General features: G+C 32.3%; 1 protein-coding gene across 1 annotated transcript; it reads left to right on the top strand.

Annotated features, from left to right (window-relative positions):
- Window positions 1–8,503: 8,503 nt before the first annotated feature.
- LOC136976139 (patched domain-containing protein 3-like) lies at window positions 8,504–23,188 on the top strand. Its single transcript, XM_067271352.1, has 5 exons — window positions 8,504–8,562; window positions 8,633–9,653; window positions 9,731–10,048; window positions 13,941–14,862; window positions 22,261–23,188. Exons 1-5 carry the CDS (start codon window positions 8,551–8,553, stop codon window positions 23,186–23,188), a joined length of 3,201 nt encoding a protein of 1,066 aa, XP_067127453.1. The 5' UTR covers window positions 8,504–8,550.
- Window positions 23,189–23,422: the final 234 nt, after the last annotated feature.

The raw sequence follows: 23,422 nt of genomic DNA, 5'->3' as shown, positions 1-23,422 counted from the left end.
CCCTAATGAATATCACATGAGCGAGCACTTCAGTCATAATCACTCACTTCTCCATCATATCAAACCAGCTTGCCTCTATCCTTCGCCACGGCTCTGTAACGACACAAATACTCTGACTCTCTCTCAATATCTAAGTACACTTATTCATCTAACCTAACCGTTTCTCTAATGTACGTCTACTCACACAGATCAATAGAGCCAGAGTGCATATACACCGATAGTTATTCTCAGAACGAGTCTGGCGCGAGCAGTGCGTCTAAATATGATATACCTGAACATAAAGTCAGCGACAACTCACAGCATCGATAGTCTCTAGAAGACATATGTATGTCGAGCGTCATCTGAACAAAACACTTAGATCTCACACTAAATCCATACTCTGTACGAGCCTACCGTATCTACTCGCGTAAATGTAACAAAGTCGAATACTTTTTGAAAAGATTACCTAATTTTTACACTGTTAATTTATGCAAGTCGCACTCAACGTCCTCTTCATCTAAGCTGCATATGAAATCAGTTTCCGACAATTCATATCATCACAACCATACCTAACAGAGTGTGAGTTGGAGCGTAGATGCCCACTACTCTCTGCGCGAAATCAGCCTCCTGATACTTATCACACGCTACTCTCCGCCATCAGTTAATCTCCACTTAGCTATACTATCGATATTTCTAATACTTTCTATATATCAACTTTATATACTAACCACTGTCATTCTGTAAAAATGCTACTATCAGTAGCTTGCGATCTCTCATAAAAAGCATGACTCGCTGTATTAGCACTACATTCTACTATGTTTTATAAAAACGGCTACTCGAGTTTACAGAATCTATACTCTACGAACTATAAATTCATACACTACCATCAATATTTGCAATGGAGTGACTTAACTACAGTACATGTTCCTGTACATTGGAAAATCGTTCACATCTTTATTAAAGAAAAGACTAGAGGAATGGATACATTAAATATGAACACGATTGCTTCGTACAGAAGATGTTGCTTAGCGACGCTAGCCTCCAGCATCATAAGATGATATACAGTATCAGACGTCCAACTGTCGCGCTAACATGTGACTACCCACCTTCATCTCAACGTATATAGTCCATATAACTCCACTAATCGAACCTCTCGAACAATACCAATCTGGTACGCATATATTGTCGCAGCCACATCATGGCGAGCTAAAGAAACACGACGTTTATTTTGTTACCGACTCACATCAGAGTACTCGATCAGATGTCTCTCTTACTCTGCTGATCGATCGTGCGACGTGTCATATCTCACTTACGTAGCACAAGCTTCGCCTAGCAGTGATATAGAACAGTATCACCTCTGTCAACATCATCAGCCTGCATCAGCTCCTATGTAGTTTCTTGAACTTGTTATTAATATATATTCCGAAGCTACTGAAAAAGTGAAAATATTATGTGAAACAACCGATTCATTTGTTGTCGATATAGGGGTTTGCAAGGTGAGATTTTCAGCCCTCTGCTTTTTAAGTTTTACGTCAATTATGTGATAGTTCGACTTACTATATCTGATTTACGTACAATTTCTCTCTTTGATCACATTAAGATACCTGCATAATGTATGCCGATGACACTATAATTTCGGCTGACTCTGCACTAATGATACAAAATACATTTAATTCTAGAAAAATTTTGTCGCGAGTATGAGTTAAATACAAATGTTTCAAAAACAAAGATCATTGTATTTAAGAACGAAGGTCGAACTTCACCCAAAAAAAATGATTTCTTAATAACCAAACTTTACACGTTGCTTTAAATTATATATACTTAGAAGTTTTATTTTCGTCTGATAGGATGTTCTTAAAGACTAAAATAACAGTATACAAAAAACTGAATTGGCACTGGGTTTTATGTGGCCTTTTTCTCAAGAGCGAAAATTAAATCTGCTTCTACTTATATGAGTGTTTCATTCGATGATTTCATCCGTATTAGTCTATGCCGCTCCAGTATCAGAATACACTTACTATAATAAACTGGAAAACGTTTTTGCTTTATATTTTAGAACAATTTTCATGTTAAATAATAAAATTCCGGCGTACATGTTGCGATTGGAGTTTTTAGTTTCTAGAATAGCGGCAATTGCTATAGAAGTTATAATTTTATTTTGGATACGTCTATTAAAATTAGACGATAAGAGCTACGTTAAACTAGATTATCATAAACTTCACAGATTGGATTCTATATCAAACGATTACACACATAATTGGGCCTCGACATAGCAAAATCTGTTGGATTGACTTTTCTATGGCTATTTCAGGTTCCTTATTTGATCGAATGTTTTCATCCGTTAATTATAAAACTGTACTGTGAACAAAATAAACAAGAAAATTGGTCTCTACTAGAAAAAATTAAGTACTTTTAATTATATCATAGCATTAAAACGACGTTTACCTGTGAAGATTATTTGCTTATGGATATAAATGATTACGTTAAACGATTAATTTTTCATTTGAAATGCGGTCAAAATTATATCTTAACGTATAATAGCAGATTAACAATAGATCTTGAAAAAGATGTGTAGTAACTGTATTATGGTGATACGGGAAACTTGGGAACATGAATTTCTTCATTGTGTTAAATAATATCAGTAATTTTTGTTTTTGTTAACCCTTTGTAACGAATTCAGGTTTATATATTTTAATTTATGGTTTTTGTAATTTTCTTGTATTGTAGATAGATCTAATGAATACCATTTATAAGGCAAGATTTAATTCAAGAACGATTAATGAATAATTATTCGATTTAACGATGATAGCAATTTGTCAATTCTCTTAACTTCTGTCTGTGAGTAGATGCAAATCTTGAAATTTGTCCAAACGGAAAAGTTTCAAGGCGCAGAGTTAGCATTGAAAGGTTAAGAAATTGTCACATCACCCCTAAAGTCGACCGCTGTTAAACTGCCGAAATAGATTCTGCCAGAGACCTTACTATATTTTCACCCAACTGAACACTACTAGTAAAACGGAATTATGAGGAAGGTTTTAATTTAAGAAAGATTAATAAATAATTATTCGGTTTAAACAGTGATAGAAATCTTCCAACTCTCCTAACTTCCTTCTGTGAGGATGCAAACCTCGAAACTTGTCCAAACGGAAAACTTTTAAAAATATCGATAATAATTCACATAAAGTTTTATTTACGATTTCGAACCTGGAGTATTTTACAATAATTAACATGTTTTGTAAGAAATAATCAAAATACGTGTTAATTAAAAATCGATTGTTCGTAAACAGCAGTGAAAATTATAGAGAAATTCCGCCATACTCTCAATAATAATAAAAAAATTTCGGTTATATTCTTAAACTGAAAAAATTCAATTGTTCTAGTACAGCATTATTTTAATTTATAAAGTAAACTTTTTCTTTAAAATAAATATATTTCGAAAAATGCGCTATTTAAACAAAAATTTCGGATAATTCTTATAAATAATAATTAAAGTGAAACATGATTCACGACTAAAACGCAAAAGACACATTTTTCCAATTCAAAACAAGTTTGCGTGATAAAATATAATTAAGGAAAACTAAGTTCTCTGTCTACTCACAGGCAACTTTAAAAACAATATAATGACTAAATTTTTCTCTCGTTTATTTTCAATTCGTATATACAAGAAATAAAAGAAAATTAAATAAGTACATTCATTCAATAAAAGAAAATAACAGTTTTCTGCTTAGCTTCTTTCCGAATATTTAAATATAAAATTTCATTAACTTTTTTCGGCAACATTTGGTAACTCCATTTGTTATTATAATTTTGGGATGTATTTTTGTGGGTAAATTAACACAGAACGTCATTTACAATTCAAGAAAATGTTCTTCATATTATGAGTAATTATCTGCATTATAAAATAGCTGTAGCTGTTCTGAGAGTTTTACCATCTGATCTTGGACATTCAAAATAAATAATAGCCTATTGTCTCACAAAACAATTCATGTTGTAAAGTTTTCAATGTCGTTTTTGTTATTTTATAACAAGGTTTTTAAAAAAAAGTCTTTACTATGACGATTGTGACTTTTGATAGCAGTAAGTGAAAAAACAAATACGGTAATTTGGTACTTACATATGTATTCAAATATATGAACATTAATGCAGAACGCCAACGATTATTGTCATAATTACTATTTAAAATTAATAAATTTTAAATAGTAATAATGACAATAAAAATACATTCGTTTCACAAACACATACTTTAATAACAACAGCTTTATTTATTAGTTTGTTTTAAAGATTTTTAATTTATGTTACTTGTCAGTAAATATAAGAAACAAAGTAATTACTTTTAAAACACAATAAGAGTGTGTTTTGTAAAATATATGATTAAATATAATATCACGTGTAATTAAAAAGTTGTGAGAATAATTAAATAGTAATTTACAATACTTTTTTCTTGTTAAACCTTCTTTTTCTATCTCTTTTACATATAAAACTTAGTTCGAACTGAGCGCGATTCGCTGGCGAAAGCGAAAAACAGAGTGAATAACACGTCAGATATGACGTCGTTTCCGGCGAATTTTACCATTTCGTTAATCGCTTCGAAGTTCGGAACTTTTCCGCTAGCGAAAAAAATATCGCACCAATCGTACTCCCGCTAGTTGTCACGTGGTTTTCGTTGGTTTCAAGATGGCTACATAAACATTTTCACGTAACAGAGTACACGTTGTAATTACGAATTTTTAATATTTCTCTCACCCAGCATGTTCTTTTTTTTCGTCTTATCTTTCTTTCTCAAGTTAAATATTATAAATAGATAACACCAAACCAAGTTGTAAATTTTACTGGGAAAGTTTAATAATACTCTTGCATTTTCTGCAAAAAATATTGACAAATGTTTATTCTTTACGCTGCTGAGGTTAAAGATTTAGTAAGGAAAAAAAGAAACAAATGTGTTTCGTTTATTCTAAACTAAATTTATGATAGTAATTTTTTTTCCTCTATTCGTTTTGCAGTAATTTTGATAGTTTTGAGTAAATACAAAACCTTAAAATTAACAGATTGTTGTTTCCGATACCGGTTTTGATAATAGCGATGCTCTATAGAAAAAAGAAATTTTCAAACAAATTTTACAGAAACCAAGATAATTTTTCAAATTGTTTATACCTATAGATTTTATCTATAAGACAATAGACTATTTATGATCTGAAGGTTGCAGATAAGCGTGGTAAAATTTGCGGGACGACATCAGTCAGAATAATAGTGTAATTAATATCTTGAATACAATTGTATTAAGTATCAGATATTAGAAATAACATGGAAATATAAAAAAATGTTCAATATCTCGGCCTCACCGAAGGATTTCATTTAATTTTTATTGATGTATTTTCCTTTATAGAATGCATTCCCAAACTTATCGTAAAGACCACAAACTACTTACAGTTACTATTGTTTATTTATTTATTTTTTATTCATATGTACAATATGTACTACAGAAGAAAATTTCTCACTCTTAAGAATAATTTTATGGAGGAAAAACGATGTTTTCCATAAATTAGAATGTATGTTTTCTTGCAATTGCTTGAATTTTTTCCTCTGTACGGATAATTCTCATACACACACTGGCATGATTATCTACACTCATAAACGTAAAACATTGATAAAATTTTGCAGATTGGTTTATACACCAATTCTGATATTTTTCAGTAAATATAGAAATTTAAAATAATTAGATTGTTTTTTCTAATTATCGGTTTGAATAGTGACGATGCTCTACCAAAAAAATTTAAAAATTTTTCTATACCTATAGATTTCATTTTTAACTCGATAGATCACTAATAGTGTGAAGGTTGCAGATAGCGTGTTAGAATTCGCGGAACTACATTATTAGTTAAAATTCAAGACAAAGGCTTATATACGTGAAAGTCGACGGCCGGATGGCCGAGCGGTAAAGGTGGCAGCTACCGCTCTGGGGGACCCGGGATCGAATCCGAACGGGTCGAATAATCCCCAGGAATTTTTCGGTGGGGTGGTCTGTTCGGATATGTCGGGCCCCGTCCCTCACCACCCGGTCGCCCCATTGTGGGCCTGGCCGAACCCATAATGGGCCTACTAAAAGACGCCCTCTTAGTGCCCACAGGGCGGAAAGAGTTAAAAAAAAAAAATACGTGAAAGTCTTCCGTGAATTTCAAAATAATTTTTGCTGACGTCGTTGTCGTTTTGCCAAAAAATATGCATAAAATTTCCATTGAGAATTATTAAAGGTACTATTTTCATGAGTAATAGACACTGATAGTTCTTGTATTACGATTGATATTAATAGGAATGTGTGTTTTATACAAACCATAATATTTACTCTAATGCACAAGAATAATTCAATACATTTATTTTCGTATAATACTTGATTAATATTCGTGTTTAACAATTTATTCACAAAAAGCATTTATTATAATACATATTTATTAAATTGATAAGTGTTTTCTAAAACGATTCAAATAGGTTTAATGAATAAATTCTAAACATAATTACTGTACGAATGAAATAACTATTGTTGTAGATAACAACTGTAAATGTTCAAAGATACGATTCGTTCGTTTTTGTGGATATAAACTTCAATATTTTAATAATTTGGGGTTAAATTTATTAATATTAAAGTTTTAAGAATCGTCGCAATTTAGAACTTCTCAAATTGCTTCGTAAAATAATTTAATTAAATTTACATAAAACATTCTTTTAAATAATTACGTGATTAATTCTTCGATAATTACTTATTATGACTGAAATATAATTAGGGCTGTACAAATAAGTTTAAACAATAAATTCTTTACAGCTTACGAAAAAATCTAGCAACGAGATGCATAAATTTTTCGACGTAACATTGAATATAGGCCTATGTGGGGCCATCTGTTTCGATATTTTATTCAAAAAATTGTTTATGTTAATAATTAATATAAACTTACATAAAGCATAATCAACACGATAGAGCTGTCTTTATAAAAAGAAAATTGCAAAATGTACTTATGAGCAAAATCTTTATTAAATTTGACTCTTCTGGAATATTGTCACGTGGCTTCCTCTCTCTTTTCACTCCTTGACACTGAACCATCGAAATTCAAAAGCGTCAACCCGCTCGTACAAACAAACCACTATGCATAATTTCAGAAATTTTCGAAGAGAAGCAGTTTTCCTCGCCCACTTCGAAGTTACTAAGCTTCGAAGTGGGTGAGGAAAACTGTTTTTCTCCCCACACTAATTCTACATTTACAGAAAAATCTTGCAAAGTTTTTGTATTTCTCAACGTTTAAAGCTTCTCCGAGTCTAAAAATGTAAAATTTTGAGGATTGTTGTTTGACTGATCGTTATACTTTTTTATGTTATATAACAGCGGAGGAAGAAAAAGTATCGTAGTAAAAAATTTAGTTACAAGTAACGAGGATATAGTTTTATCTTCTACACGTATACTAACATGAATCATTATTTTATAAACAAAAATAGCAGGCTAAACATTTCCTTATCAGGTATGCTGCATGACGAGTGTGGTTATGAAGACAATTTTAAGTCTCCATAACCACACCTGTCATGGATTCGGCCAAATTCTCAGGTTGGGCCAGGTGCAAAGATTTGGAAAGTTGTATCATTCTATTTTTTATAACATGTTTGAGGAAAACATAAAATTTCCAAGATTATTTTCATTACTATAATTTTTTAAGATTGATTATGGCCGTCATTATGGATAGAATTCTCTTACTTCAATCGTGAAAACAATGCACAATAGATAAATTTTTTGATGTCATTTTTCTTCAAATGACTGCTACCGAAATAACTTCCTTCATCGATAAAAGACACGCGATACGAACCGGGAAATTAATTAAAGATTAAAATACTTATCATTAAAATTAAAATTCAAAACAATAGTAAAAAGGATACCACAAAGAAAAAAGGCGTTTTCTTTAATTTTTACAAATGTAAATTATAGATAAATGTTCCACGCATTAATAAATTTCGTATTTCTTACGAATGAAAGATCAAACTATAAAGTGAAGTACTCATTCAGCAAATAAGATTCATTTTTAAATAAATTAAAGCCATCGTTTCTTGCTTGTTAGTCGTATGAAATAGAGTTTACCCTATAAAAAGCGGAGGAAAAAATAAAATTAAAAATAGAATTTTTTTAAGGTTATATTGTTTACATCTTTGTTTAAGAAAACATTTTTAGGCAGCTTATTAAATAGGTTTTTTTAATACAGTCAAATATTCGATGATATTTTGTTAAAATTTATTTTAATATAAATATGCAACGTTCAATGAAAAAGTTTTTGAAAAAATCTATTTAACAAAGACTGGTTTGGATTGGTTAAATTCAAAAGAAATCAACCAATGAGACGTAGAACAGAGGAAGGATATGACGTGACAAAACAACTACAGTTTACAGAAGCACTGATTTTCTACTCAAAATTTTCAATAGATGAGGAAAATAATTTTAAATGTGAAAGGTACATCATTCAATCTGATTGAGTCAATCTTCGTGAAGCAGTTTATGCTGAATAATTTAAGGACAATTCAGAATTTTCATAAATCAAGATAACAATGAATAAACAGGTAAAATCACTTCACTATATCAAACATTTCAAATGCATATGCTAAAGTAATTTATATTTAAATTTTTTAGGTAAGAAGAATCGACACTACAAAGAAAACGAAATGTTTGTGTCTGACAAACACCGTATCTAGTATAATTGGTCGACTTGGTGTGGTAGTTAGTCGATATCCCCTTTATTTTGTCGTTGTTCCTGTTATTCTCTCTGGTTCATTATCAATCAGACTAATCAGAATTCAAACCAATGACGACATCGATTCTCTCTTAAGTGCGGACAGAGGTAAAGTTTTTGATACCAAACAATTTATAGATAAGACATTCCCTATGAAATCGGATAATTTCGATTTTTTACGACTTACTAAACGCCCGCTTTTTCCAATGATATTAATAGTTAATGACAGAGAAAGCAACATTCTACACAAAGAATTCTTAGACGAAATACAAATTGTAGATAAGGTTGTAAAAAATACCACAGCTTTTGTAGATGGACAGAATATTGTTTACTCGGACGTGTGCCAGACTGTAGAGAGCAAGTGTTTAGAAAATACACTTATTGATCTCCTAATCAACTCCGAATATGCAATTAATAAAATATTAAAAATGAAGTATCCCGTTAATATGGATCCTGTAACATACGCGTACAAAATCCTTTGTCTGAATTTAGGAGGGGTGACGACAGACGACAAAGGATACATAAGTGAAGCAAAAGCCGTTCGTTTATATTATGTACTAGACGAATCGGATACAAGTAAGAAAAGTTGGAATGAAGAATGGACGAAGGCAGTTTACAAGAAGTTGAGGGATTACAGCTTCGAACATATTAAAACATTTCCCGACCCATTCTTTTCTACCGCTTCTCAAGTAAAACGTATTTCACAGAAATTAGTATCGTTGATAAGCGTGGCTGTGGTTGTTGTGGCCATTTTCTGCATGTCGACGAACATGACTAACAATTGGGTGAAATCCAAACCTTGGTTAGGCGTAGCTAGCGTCGTATCCGCTGGTTTATCCGTCGCTACCAGTTTTGGAATATTATCCGCCTGTGGAATAGAAAATCTTCAGTGGAACGTCAGCCTTCCTTTTATTATTCTTGGTAAGATAAACCAGAAAATACTTGCAAATACTGATACATTTTGCTTTACTAATTTTTATTATTTTGATATACTAAAGCTACGGAAGTGGACGACTCGTTTGTCGTATTGGCTTGTTGGAAGGTGACAGATTGCGGTGACAGCGTAGAAAAGCGTATGGAACAGACGTATAAAAACGCAGCAGTGTCCATCACCATAACGTCGCTAACGAATTTCTTCTCCTATTGCATTGCCATGACGTCCCCATTTCCGGGTGTAAGAACGTTCTGTTTGTATGCTGCAACGTGCATCTTCTTCAGTTATTTCTTTCAGTTATTATTTTTTGGCGGGTGTTTGGCTATAAGTGGATACAGGGAAAAAAAGAATCTTCATCCTTTTACATTTAAACCAGCTTCTGGTAAAAATTTTAAAATTATTTAACTTAGAAATTTTTTCATAGATTTTCTGATAATAATTTGATAATAATATTTAAACTGTACACGCCTTTCTTTTTATTATAGAGCATTTCACTTAAAACATAGACTCTGTTAAACTGATTTTAAATAATGGTGACTTTGTTATAGATAGGAAATTATAAAAGTAGTTAATATTATGTATTAAGTGTTTTAATTATGACTTATCTATATATATAAATGAGAATGTTCGCCACTCATGCCTAGGCCGTTCGACAAAATGCTACAAAACTCAGTAGTTACGTTTATAAACCGCTAACATGGACAATGTTGGACATCTCACCTTAAAATAAATATTGCGTTTCTGTAAATCAATTGCTTTCTATTTCCATTCGATTTGTCGATTTACACGTAGCGTTTTCTGTTGGCAAAAAGTTTAAAAAAATAATAAACTAAATATAATTTTTGTAAAAAAAGATACAATTTAAAAATATATATATTATATTCACTTAATTACTGCGACAGAGATAGAGTGCGAAATAGAAGCGCTATATGATTACTGCGACAGGAAGTATATAGCACTTGCCTGCGTGCAATCGAAAGTGTTATCCTGTGTAATGTGTGTCAAAAGGTACTTAATTTTTTCATTTTCGAACAGATTTCCTGCATGGGTTTATTCATTTCTTAACGGTACTGACTTAATTCTAATAAGCACCATCCAGTATCCGAGTACATAAAACCACCGAACTCTGGTAGTTAGTTAGTCGTGGGTTCGGGCATAGCAACTCGGCTGGCCATGTACAGTTTTCCCGGTTTTTTTCATTTAGATAGAGTTCAGGTTTCCATAAAGATAACTTCGGACGCATTCCCGCAGCAGTCGCTCACGTGTCGTGTTGCAGTAACTAAATAAATCGAATTGTTTCTAACGAGCGATTATCTATTGTGACATCGTCAGAATGCCGCGCTGCGAATTTTCGTCACAATGTTTCCAGTTCTTTTATGATATACTTTATGACAATTTTTCGTCATAATAATAAAATAGATAAAAGAACATTGGTTTAAGGTTGAAAACGTTTGTTACGCTTAATAAATAATTTTCCGTGAGATAAGATGTTTTTGAGTAGTTACAGGTATAACAGAAAAACAATTATTCCCATAGTTTTACAAAATTTTCTTAAACAGGTCATATGAAGTCTTTCGGACATTAAGGTTAGCAACTCGATCACACAAAGAGTTATCACGACCTGTCTAAAGGTGATCGCTCTTCAAATAAAAATAAACCAGTATTAATTAGTAGTGTTTGACCATTTTCTCTTCCAAGAGAACGTCAGCGATTACTTTTGCTGGAATTACTCCATTCCCCTCCGCAACAGTCATTTCTTTTTATCGGACCGGCGATATGGTAGGATTGGAATTGCAAAATCCGAAATAAAAAATTACCGGCTTGCACAAAATATGATTTAAGAGGTTTTCGAAGGTGTGAGCTTTAAACAAAAAGACTGTTTCTCGCAAAATTTGAATTGTTGTCGGATGACCATTTGATATTCGGCTGTGAATGGAACAGTTTTTTACAAGTAACATTCTTAGAGGTAGAGAAAATATCATATCTGAACAAATTTAAGATACCACATTTTCAATTGGTGTCTACTTCAAGCTGGGCCGGATTATCGAATAGGCAAAGTAGACAAATGTCTAGGGCCCGTAATTCGGAGGGGCCCGGCTTTAGTGCAGAAAATTTCTCTGTTTGAAAACGAGTTAAAAATTATTTAAGAAATTCGACAGGACGGAAAAGGCTGTATTTAACAATTCTTTTCTTACTAAGCTCCGCTCGACTAGCCATTACCTAAAAAAAAAAAAAAAATAATAATAATAACAGCCACCCGTGCATCAGAAGTAATGTACAGTACGCCACGGGATCTCTCGCGCCATTTAGAAATATTCCTAGGGCCGCGTCTCGTGGTAGTACTGATGTATGGATGGTTATGATTTATTTTCTAAATTTACACTTATACGTCGCGACATCACATATTCGATATAGCGTTCAAGTTGCTCGAGTGTGAAGATATTACAATTCAATAGTGTTTTATAAAAGAGTTATAATGGGTGACACTACGGTGTGACTTGCACCGGGTGTCACCCATGCTAGCTACGCAAATGTAACATTATATAAGATTTGTTTAGAAGCAACTTATTTAAATGGGGCCCCAATTTAAATTTTGTCTAGGGCCTGCTAGAGGCTTAATCCGGCGCTGACTTCAAGAAATTATCCTATTTCGTACCGTTAGAATATCGTGATAAACGTGACAATAGTAGGTTACAACATCCAAACTGTTTGTATGGTTTGCGTATTAATATTCATTATATTATAGTATTTGATTTATGTAACTACAAAGGTTATGTTAGATTGATCACTTGGTATGATAAACCCTTACCTAACACATTTTCAAAATTCTTTATTCTTCTACTGTATAAAATTTATACATAAAAATCCTCGAATTGTTTTCATTATGTGGATGTTAGCATCATGCTTAGGGACGAATTTACTCGTTATTGGAATGTACAATTTTTTTTTCAAAACTTGTTTCTACCCTCACAATTAAGCTTTTTGGCACTTTATGATAATTAAAAATATAATAAGATTTTAAAGAAAAAAATCATAACAGATGGCACCACACCAATTTTGAAAGGTTTCCGGAAAAGTTAAGAAACTCGTTGCTGAATTTTTTCGTAATTTTCACTATGAATCTCGCATTCTAAACATGTACATTATAAAAACCTTCAAAAGTACAGCAAAGCACTTTTACAATCATACAGTACAAATACCATTTATCAGTATATCAAAAAAGAAAACAGAGACTTTGTTGCTTTTGGACAAATGTCTTCACGGTGTTTACAGTATTTTGTATTACCCACATAGAATATACATTAATTAAACGTTCTTTCGTTGTGCCTCATACAACGAACATTTGAACCGATTCAAAATATAAACTAGATCATATAGACAATTCTGTGAAAAAAAAAACCAGTTTAAGCGGAGAAATCCCAGACTATACCGACAAATACCTACCAAAAATTCTATTGAAACGATATAGAACTTGATATTAAATTATAATTATTAAGTTTTTGCGATTGAGATTAAATCTTTAATATGTGTAATTAAAGAATAGAACTGAGAGAAAATTCAGGTTGATTATTATCATTATCACTTACTTAAAATCCATATTTTGATTACGTTGCTAGTAATTTCATTTTATCCTCCAGTAGTTTGTGAGCTTCTCTCATCTTCAATCGTCAGACAGGCTTTTTTTCTTGTGTACAATGGATACAGTCGTAGTTTTTCTGCTTGACGTCTATATAACATTTGTGTAAAATTTCTTCAGATTTTGTTATTATACACTCATTTACATTATTTTGAATTCATAATTTTCATTTCAATGCAATAATTATATTTTTGAAAATATATAGTATATAAAATGTGTAAAGGTATATAATCTTAAATCTTGATTTCACAGACGTGAATATAACGAATGCACTTAATAAATTTAATATTTTACCTATCAACATTTATAGTTATTGTTTACAACGATATATAGATATTTATTGCTTGTTTTCCTCAAAGATCCTTTGTTTCTGATTTCAAAAAATGGTTTCTTTGTAGGTCCATCTTTATTTTTATCTGCAGTAAAATTGTTAGTTAATCTGCTGTACATTATAATCGCTTTTATCCATGTGTTGTATTAAAAAAAGGGTTAAATGGTTTTTAAAGTTTTTATAAACTCATCTCTGTTTAGCTTATTATAGTTTCAATGATATTTTGTATCATAAGAATTTTTTATTATTATCAAATATTATGCAACTGAAATTAATTCATCTATAGAAAATCATTTAATTTTACAGAAACAATCGGACAAAGTGACTGTTACAATGAAGAAAATGAAGACTGCTTTATGAAGTTCTTCAGAGACACATTTTCAGCTTTTATTTTTCACCCTGTATCACGAATTTTTATTATCTTATTATATTTTATATTACTGTCGACAGGCATATGGGGTGTTATGTCCTTAAAAGAAGGGTTGAATGTTTACAAATTCAATCCAGAAAGCTCTGAAATTACACGGGGATTTCATGTTTTTTATAAATATTTTACCGAATACCCTTTCACTGTGCACGTGGTAATTAACGAAACTTTAGATTATTCTAATCCACGAGTTCAAGAGTCAGTGCATGATTTTATGCAGAAATTTCATACTATTGAAAATATAGCCGGATTCGAGTACGAATTCTCTTGGTTAAAATATTATAAGATATTCCAAAATCATTCTATTTCGAAGTATTCCTTGAGCGGTTACGATCTGTCTCAAAAGCAGGATTTTATGGATGCTCTTAGAAACGTTTTTTTGAAATTTACAGGAGCCAAGCAATTTAACAATGACATCATTTTTAATCACAATTGTACTGATATTGTCGCCAGTCGCTTTTTATTCTTAGCGAAAGATGTTTCGAATAGAGTCACCGAATTCAAAATAGCAAATGATTTAGCGAAAATAGCCGAAGAAGCGCCATTTTCCGTTGTAATTCACACACTAATAACACCTGTAATCGAGCAAGGAATTGTTATCAGACAGATAACATTTCAACTGTTCTGGATTACTTCCTTGTTAATCTTTGTCATTTTTGTTACTTTAATTCCAAATTTGCGTTGCGCTCTTATCGTCTCTGTCTGCGTTGTTTCCATTACCGTGCAGACAATCGGATTCATGTCTTTATGGGCAATCAATCTGGACATCGTGTCTCTGATGTCTCTGATTCTCTGTATCGGGTTTTGTGTCAATTATCCTACTCATATATGCTATTCTTTCATTATTTCGCCACTAACAAAGACTGAAGAAAAATTAAAAAATAGTTTATGCCACGTCGGCTTTCCGTTAATTCAAGGGGCGATGTCTACTGGATTAGTATTATTAATTTTCGCCTATTATAATATATTTGTGTACACCACATTCGTCAAAATCGTTTTCGTAATTGTACTGCAAACAATATTTCACTCATTATTTCTTATTCCTACAATAATCTCGATAACTTCGCCATATACAAAAAAATGTGAAGAAAGCAGAGCATCCATACTTTTTGGATGCACATAGATGTTACCATTGATAAATGTACTCGTAATTTTCCGATTTACTTAATTATTGTAAATTGGCATATATTAACGAAGATCAATATTTCTTGAATTTGCTTTGGCGATTTCAAGTATTCCAGATGTTTGAAAATTATTTGTTATAGTTTGCTTGGTTATTTGAAAATATTGTATACATGCCTTTTAACAGGAGAAATTATACATTGCACAATGGATTGAGAAAGTAAACTACAACGAGGAATGACGAAAAATTGTTTGCAAGATCTTGAAGGATAAAGGTGAAGTAGTTGATTAAATTAAATCTGGTTTTAGATCATAAACTTACTATTAGGTGAAATTTTAATGGCAACGTCTTTTGAATAATTTGAAAATTTGTTTTTAATGAAAATATGATGGAGTAAGAAACATAATACTTGAGCGATCTGAAAGGAGTATCTTCGCAGATTGCTTAAATGTTGCATAATAACGGACACTTGACTTTTATTTATGTGTTGGACATGTGACGAATTCCGAAACATCTCTCATAGTCATCTGTATATTTTTGTTGCCTTATTAGCAGATAGATAAACTTTTGTGAAAAGGATAAATTATTGCAAATATTAAACATGAAATAGGCAGGAAGCGCGCCATTATTTGGCTTCTGATATAAATAATCGAGTAATTATTGCTATTTATGAACTGCTGACATTTTGCTACTGTATAAATTCCATATTTCCGACGCATATGCGATTAGAGCGCTTCCAGATAATATTGTGCAGGATTAACGAGTTTCTAATGTTTTAAAATAGCGTTTATAAAAAGATTTTATTGTGGAAGCTGTGTAATGTTTCTTTCATATTCCACGGAATGTATAAAAACTTTTTTACAAAACGTTTTGTTAACTCACCAGAAGTATATTCGAAAAAATCGCGTAGAATTTTAAACACGTTTCTTTTGTTCTATAAAATAGATTTAAATATATTTAACGATAAAAATGAGCGAACGTTATTTTATTAGCAAGGTTGAGGCGGAAGTTTTAGACGTAAAAACGTGTACGTCAGACGTTTAGCGCCGCATTCCTGTAAGCCTATTTGTTTGACAATGGAGTTTTGGAATGTCGAGCACGATTGCACTGACTTTTCAAACTCCATTGTCAAACTTTTAAGCTTACAGAAAAGCGGCGCCGAACGTCCGACGTACAGATTTTCGCGTTTAAAACTTAAGCCTCATCCTCGCTATTGTTTATTTAATGCTCAATTGCTATTGTTTTTGTAATAATGCTTTTGTTCAAAGTTCATTCCATTTACGTAAACTCCGGTTTCGTGTATCTCTCAAAAAAAGAAAGTCTTCAATTATGTTAATTCAGAAATTTTTATAATAAATAATTTCAATTTTATTGATTGAAAATGTATCGTTTTTTAATAAGGACATATTTAACAATAACATCAGGTTGGTATTTTAGTCATTATTCTACTGAATTATTATGTAAAATGATCACAATAAAAGTAAAATTATGAAGGTACATGATTTAAATGTCATCAATTACTAGACATAAACACGTTAAGACCATCAGATAATATTTTTGAACATTTAATTTATTAGTACTATTCGAATAGAACGAACGTACTCAGTTTTTTTGGTGCGTTTTTTAGTAAAACGGGCCGAATAAGCAACCAAATGGCACAGTGCCTGCCATATGAAGCGGGTAATGTCATTGGTTTGCTTATCTAGTGTATTAAAGTTTCTTTTCCATGCAACGTACCTTTATTTGTGTCATAGTTACCTGTTTAGTGGAAACCCACTAGATCTAGTGTAAATATCTAAATTTGATTTATCCTTTTACGCAAAATTTGTTGTTTGAATAAATTCGGTAAGTATAGGGATGTTCAGCCTGAGCGATACTCGAGCTCACGTGTTAAAAATATCATAAAAATGTTATATCAAGAGATCAAGCTTTAATTCTAACGCTTGTAAAAATTGGAAGAAAAACGTAAATAAAATCGAAAAATAAAAAAATTATTAATCGTGAGAGAAGATGCTTTTACATAATTTTAATTCTCGGGATATGGACAGAAGGAGAACCCCTTTCGTCCATATCTTGAGATATCTCGAAAGTGGGCTTTAAAATTCCCTTAAAAAGGGCCTTGAGTTATAACTTTTCCAAAACTGTATGGATTAGCATATATACTTCGATATCTATCATCTTTGCAAATTTCATGAATTATTTTTGCTGCGAAATTTTTTATGACTATTTATTAATTAGCTAATTAATTGCGCTTTTGTTTTTTATGGGAGTTCTTTTTTTTATCAAATCAATAAAATTGTTCTAAACTTCTGTTTCACGGATTTGAGGTCTACAAAGTTTTTTAATCCCTATTAAATGTTTTTCATGACATAGGCTGGATTTTGTTTAGTAAAATTTTTTCTCATACGTTTTTTCAGTCCCACATATTTTAATAGCATTAAAATTTAAAATTTTGTGTAATATTTGAACAGACGCAACGAGTTAGCTCTTCTCCAGTTTTAAACCAATATTCCCCAGAGGTGTACATGAGAATGGCCCAAAAAAGTTGAGACCGGCTGTTGTCAAGATCAACCAGTTTGTAAAGAATATAGCCTGCACCTGTGAAATTTTACGCTTTATTAAATGAAAGAACAACAATTCATGCAGTATATTTTTGAAATAAAGCATTTATTTTAAATTATTTTAAATTTTAATATAGTTTTTCTGTAAAAACACTTTTTTGGGTATTTATTTTGCGGAAATTATTTCCTGGCAATTTTTTAGTTGTCAGATTACCGTTTGAGTGGAAATAATTATTTAATATAAAAAATCAATTAATCGTGGGTTTTCCAAACGACATTCCGGGCAGATCAATTGCCTTTAGGGAGATGAATATTAGATCAGTCAATTTCGAATACTTGCTTCAGTATAGAGACAAACTTTCGTTTCATGGAACGGTGCGAAGATTTTTAATATGTACAGTATATTGTATACAAATTATAGTTATTAATTACTGAGTCTTTGGTTATTTCCTACTTTGATATAACCTGCCAGCATAAAACTAATTAGTAGGAAATTCTAGTAAAACTATTTGAATTGACTGAAACAGAACGGTTCGTTGCTCTTCACTAGTAACACGCAATAAAACGTGATAAGTTCGTTGTGAAATGTCCAGTCGATGATGACAGTTCGAATGACAGTTGTGCCGATAGCAGATAAGTGCGATGAAAATGAGAAAACTCGCAGACAGGATTGATAACGATTGTTTTTCGAGTTGACAGTTAGGCGGTTAGGAAATTGTTACATCGCGTTAGAATGGCCGAGTGGTTTAATGCGCCTAACTTAAGATCTGGTCCTCGTGTGAGAACGTGCGTTCGAACCCCACTTCTGACAGATTGTTTTTCTGGATGTAAACATTAATCTCGGTTCAAGCTTGTTGTTACATTTGCATTCAGGATGTTGTATGTTTCCAGTAATTCGGAAAATGTCAAGAATAAAATATTATGGTTAACGTTAATTAAAAAAACTGCATTAATGAAGCATTATTAACACTGAATTGTAAGCAGTCTCAAAACTGGTTTCGTTAAAACAAATTTGTTGTTTTCGAAATTGAATTTTTAGTACTAACAAGTACTTCAAATAAAACGAAAAATATCAATTTTCCTGTTGTACAATAGTAAAAGAAATTAGAACACAAATTTAATACACACTTAGAATCATAAGTAACAAAAGAATTTATTTTACTTTATTATGTACATGATTACGTACTTTTTATTTTGAATTTAATTTCACCAGTATATTGTGTTGTACGTCTCAATAAAATTTATACTTGTGTTTCATTGAAATTGATTTTTTTTAAATAAATTCTTTTGTTATTTTTAATTATTTGTATGTATTTGTAGTTCTAATTTCGTTTACTTACAGTAATGTTTAGTAATGTAGTCTTTACAGTTCGAGTCTAATATAATAAATGTAAAATAAGAAAAAATTCGAGCTAACCTTTAAAAAATAGTGGTCAATATCATTCAGTGCTTACATAAGAAAATAGATGAACAAACCTAATTTATCATGTGCCTACTGTAGACAAACAATATGAGATTCCAATTTTGTGTTTTATCTAATTTTATTGTTTGAGATATTTTTTAACAGAAATTCTTCCTCCGTGTTCTGATATGATTGTCTCAGTGTTACGACGAACAGTAGACGTTTGTAATATTGAAAAAATAGATATCTTCGAAAATTAAGTTTAGAATTTTCTGTTAGATGTTAGGAAAGTTTCCATTTTTTTCTGGTGCGAAAACTGTGAATCGAAGTGTCATTTGTATAATATTAAATGTTGCAATTGCATACACTCGTACTGTATTAATAATTCGGTTGACAGTTAGATGACAAAACGTAAATTTATATATATAAAATATTTATTAACAATTGTATTATAGGTATTAATTGTTTAATGTAAAACAAATTATTTCCACAAATTAGTAGTTGCTAGCTGTATATGATACTTTTCGTTTAACAATAGAGTCGTACCGGTCATCTATCTAACATCTTACATGAGAAATATTTTGAATTGAAATACAGTGAAACCCTGGTTAACGACCAAATCGGTTAACGAACTTTTAATTTGAAAATTTTTTTTTCTGATAACGAACGTGATGGTTTTTTGTTTCAAATTTTGGCTGCTGTTAGGCATGCGTGAGTTAAACTTTGCTTTTCCGAGTTTTTATGCTTGACTTCTTTTTCAGTTTTGTGATTTATGTATTTAATCAATATGGCATCCAAGAAAAAGAAAAGTGAGAGTGGCAATAGAAAACGACAATGCCCTATCGCATTTCAGAAAAATTTTAATTAAGAGTAAGACTCAACTTTATACCAATTTGTTGTTCCTTTCCAAAAGAGACCTGGAATCGAAGAATTTCCCGATGAAGTGCTACCCATTATAATTCTGGAGGGGGATTTTCCTTCTAAGCATTAAGCTCTGTATATCTCTATTTCTCTGCCACCAACTACAACAAACAAAGGTATGTACAGTGCTATTTTATTAAATAAAGCTTACATGTTTGTTGCTGTAATGATAGATACTATGTTTTATACGTTTTCATCAAATAAAATCACAACAATTTTGGAGGATAGAACGTATAAATTGTATTTGCATTAATTTCTATTGGAAAAATTGCTTCGGTTAACGAACGGAGTCGCGCAACGGATTAAGTTCGTTAACTGGGGTTCCACTGTAACGTTACTTCTGGTTAATTGGAAGTTCTGATATAGTTAATCAGGGCCTCCTGAGCTTAAGCTTTCCATATTTGGTCTTGCCTTTTATCTGTTAAAAAAAAGACAGGCAGACGGGCAGAGAACAGTGGGAATACATAGGTGTACAATTTTTCAAATTGCAGCTTAACAATCTGTATTCATCCACATAAAGTTCGCTATACGCGTGTATGTGTAAAATTATAATGTGAGATCTGGAAATCCCCTTGAACGTAGAGTTTTAATAAATTATATCCGAATTAATAATTACCTCTTTCTTATATCCGGATATAATCCGAATATAATACGAATTATAATAAAATTGTTCCCTATATCGAATCGAAAATTTTCCTAATATAAACAACCTGCCTAAAAACGGTCCTGGACGAGAAAATATGCGTCCCCGGCCGTATAACTGTCAACTATCTATTGTTCTTACGCTGAGTACAGATCATCTTGCAACTTAAGTTTATAGTTAGCGCCCGAATTCGCCGTATTGTTTCCAATCCCGGGAACACCTATGGCCTAAGCACATGCACGTGACCAAATTCCCCAGCAAAAAGCTATATAAGATGCTTCCTTCCCCCCTCTGGGGAGTCAATCATCGATTTAGATCGAGTCGCGATCTCGTCCATTTTTGTCCTTTGTGCCTAAGGGAATATTTGACGTTGTGCCTCAAGAGTTACCGATCCTTCCCTTCAAAAGAATTACCGATCCTCGTGACCGACAGAATATTGGAAATACTGATTGTCTAAGAGGTATGGAACCCACTTATGTGAACTCTCTCTCTCTCCTCGCGTGAGAGGGATATGTAGCTTTTTATATGTCACCCCTTTTATGTCAGATTTTTGTAACGTATATTTTGTTTTCCATTAAATCGTTGTTATCCTGTTAAATGGTGTCTTGTTTGCTCGAATATTCGCTTATCGCCTTACCACGACTCCACCTTCCCTCCTACACTCGACCAGATAAAAAGTAGTCCGTCCCTACGGGATTCCTACCGGCAAATAAGCCATCCCTGACACGTGGGCAAGTCCCTCTGACTTGTTAGCCGAAGATAGACAGAGGGCTGTCCTCGTCGTCCCTCCTCGGTACCCACAATAAATATATGGCTGTATATACACAAAACACTAAAAACAATAATATAGAGCAGTGGTTTTCAACCTTTTTGTACCTGCGCCCCCCTTTAAAAACAATTGTTGCGCCCCTTAATTTTTCTAACAATCTAATTTCATAAATACTCAAAGCGCGCTCGGCTCCAAACGCGAAAGCGAGATGTTCTCGTTCCAGCAAGAGTATGGATGGATGTTTTAGCATTTGTACCCGAAAAATTCGCGGCGAGGATTGTGGATTACGTATACCTATTTTGCTGATTCATTTTTTGACACCTATTCGACTTTTTTGGTTTGTATTCGAAAATGATATTTTGGAAACAGCTGCATGCCCCCTTGCAACAATCTCACGCCCCCCCTAGGGGGCGCGCCCCACAGGTTGGAAACCACTGATATAGAGTGTTCAGTTCAGTATGAAACAAGATGTTTTCAGCATTGCGCGAGTATAAGCAAATACATTGCTTTTGTTGCGATATTTATATTACAATAGTGTGTAACATTCAAGTGTATGCATAGCAAGAGCCCAGATTTGGCAAATTACAGTGGTGATTTGATAGAGCTAGCTAACCTTGTCTGCTATGAATCTTTTTTCGCCTTTAATGGCCGTCAATACAAACAAAAAAGAGGACTCCCAATGGTAAGTCCTATGTCAGGATTGTTGTGTGAACTTGTATTGAGAAGGTTGGAAAAAAGTGTTCTTTGTGGCTTCATGAATGACATTGTATATTTTAAAAGGTACGTGGACGATGTCCTGGTAATATGGAAGAATGACCAAAAGGTCGAGGAATTTATTAGTAAGATCAACAACAACGATGACGGCCTCAAGCTAAAGATTGAACAGACGTGTTCCTCACGGATACATTTTTTAGACATTGGCATTGAATTCAAAGAAGGACATTTTGTCACCAAAGTGTACGTAAAACCGACGCATAGCCCTCTGTACATTCCGTCACGTTCTAACGATCCTTACCAATACAAAATGGCTGCTTTCCGTGCCCTCATTCACAGGGCTTTTCTCTATTGCAGTAGTGTGGTTGATAGACAAAAAGAAATCTACAGAATATCACATATCGCTAGAACTCTAGGGTACAGGGCGGATATGGTAACAGCACTAATCAAAAACTACAAGATTAACAAAACAAAAGCTCAGGGAGGGGATTTCGGCAAATTCACAAAGTTCACGTATGACAGAAAGAAAGAAGCTATCATGAAGGAAATCTCAGCCCGCAAGAATTCAAAATTAATTTTCAAGAGGGCTCCCAACCTGTACAAGTTATTAAGAAACGACAAAGACAACATTGATAAAGAAAGAATGGCTGGAGTGTACAAAATTCCTTATGAAAACCAAGAACTAGGCATTTATAAAAAGTACATTGGGGTCACTAATAGAAACCTAGGGATTAGATTAAGGGAACACAGGTACAACATCAGCAAAAAATCTAACGCCACAGTTCTATCTCAGATGGCGCAGGTTGAAGACTCGATAGTCAAATGGGGCGAAGCAGGCATTATTAAACCTGTACATTCCCCGACTTTAGCGTTTAGCGCCGAAAAAATTAAAATATTTAAGAGCAGATTGCATAATACCTGCATTAATGCCAGGGATGCTGAAGGGTTGCCCTCATCCTGGAAGTATTTAAGTAAAAGATTTGAGAGCTCTTAATTTAATGCCTTGATTTTGTTATCATTGCATATCTTGCATTTATTAGAATTTTATGTAATGTATTATTATGTAATGGCTTAATATTTATTTATTTAACCTATACATATTTTTATATTTCTTTGTTATTTATTATTATTTTTTTATTATATGTGTATTTTATCCGTTATTTTATTTGTATTGAAATTTTTGTTCTATTTTGTTTGCATTTAAATATGTTTAGCCTGATGATGGCCA

The sequence above is a fragment of the Centruroides vittatus genome, unplaced genomic scaffold (assembly GCF_030686945.1).
Source record: "Centruroides vittatus isolate TY-2023 unplaced genomic scaffold, ASM3068694v2 contig_394, whole genome shotgun sequence".
Taxonomy (NCBI): domain Eukaryota; kingdom Metazoa; phylum Arthropoda; class Arachnida; order Scorpiones; family Buthidae; genus Centruroides; species Centruroides vittatus.
Note: the sequence above shows the minus strand (reverse complement) of the source record. Positions and strands in the feature narration are given on the sequence as shown.

Coding starts and splice junctions, on each gene's coding strand:
- LOC136976139 (XM_067271352.1), top strand. Junction 9,654..9,730: donor CCTTCCTTTTATTATTCTTG/GTAAGATAAACC, acceptor GATATACTAAAG/CTACGGAAGTGGACGACTCG. Junction 14,863..22,260: donor TCTCTGATTCTCTGTATCGG/GTTTTGTGTCAA, acceptor ATATTTTAAAAG/GTACGTGGACGATGTCCTGG.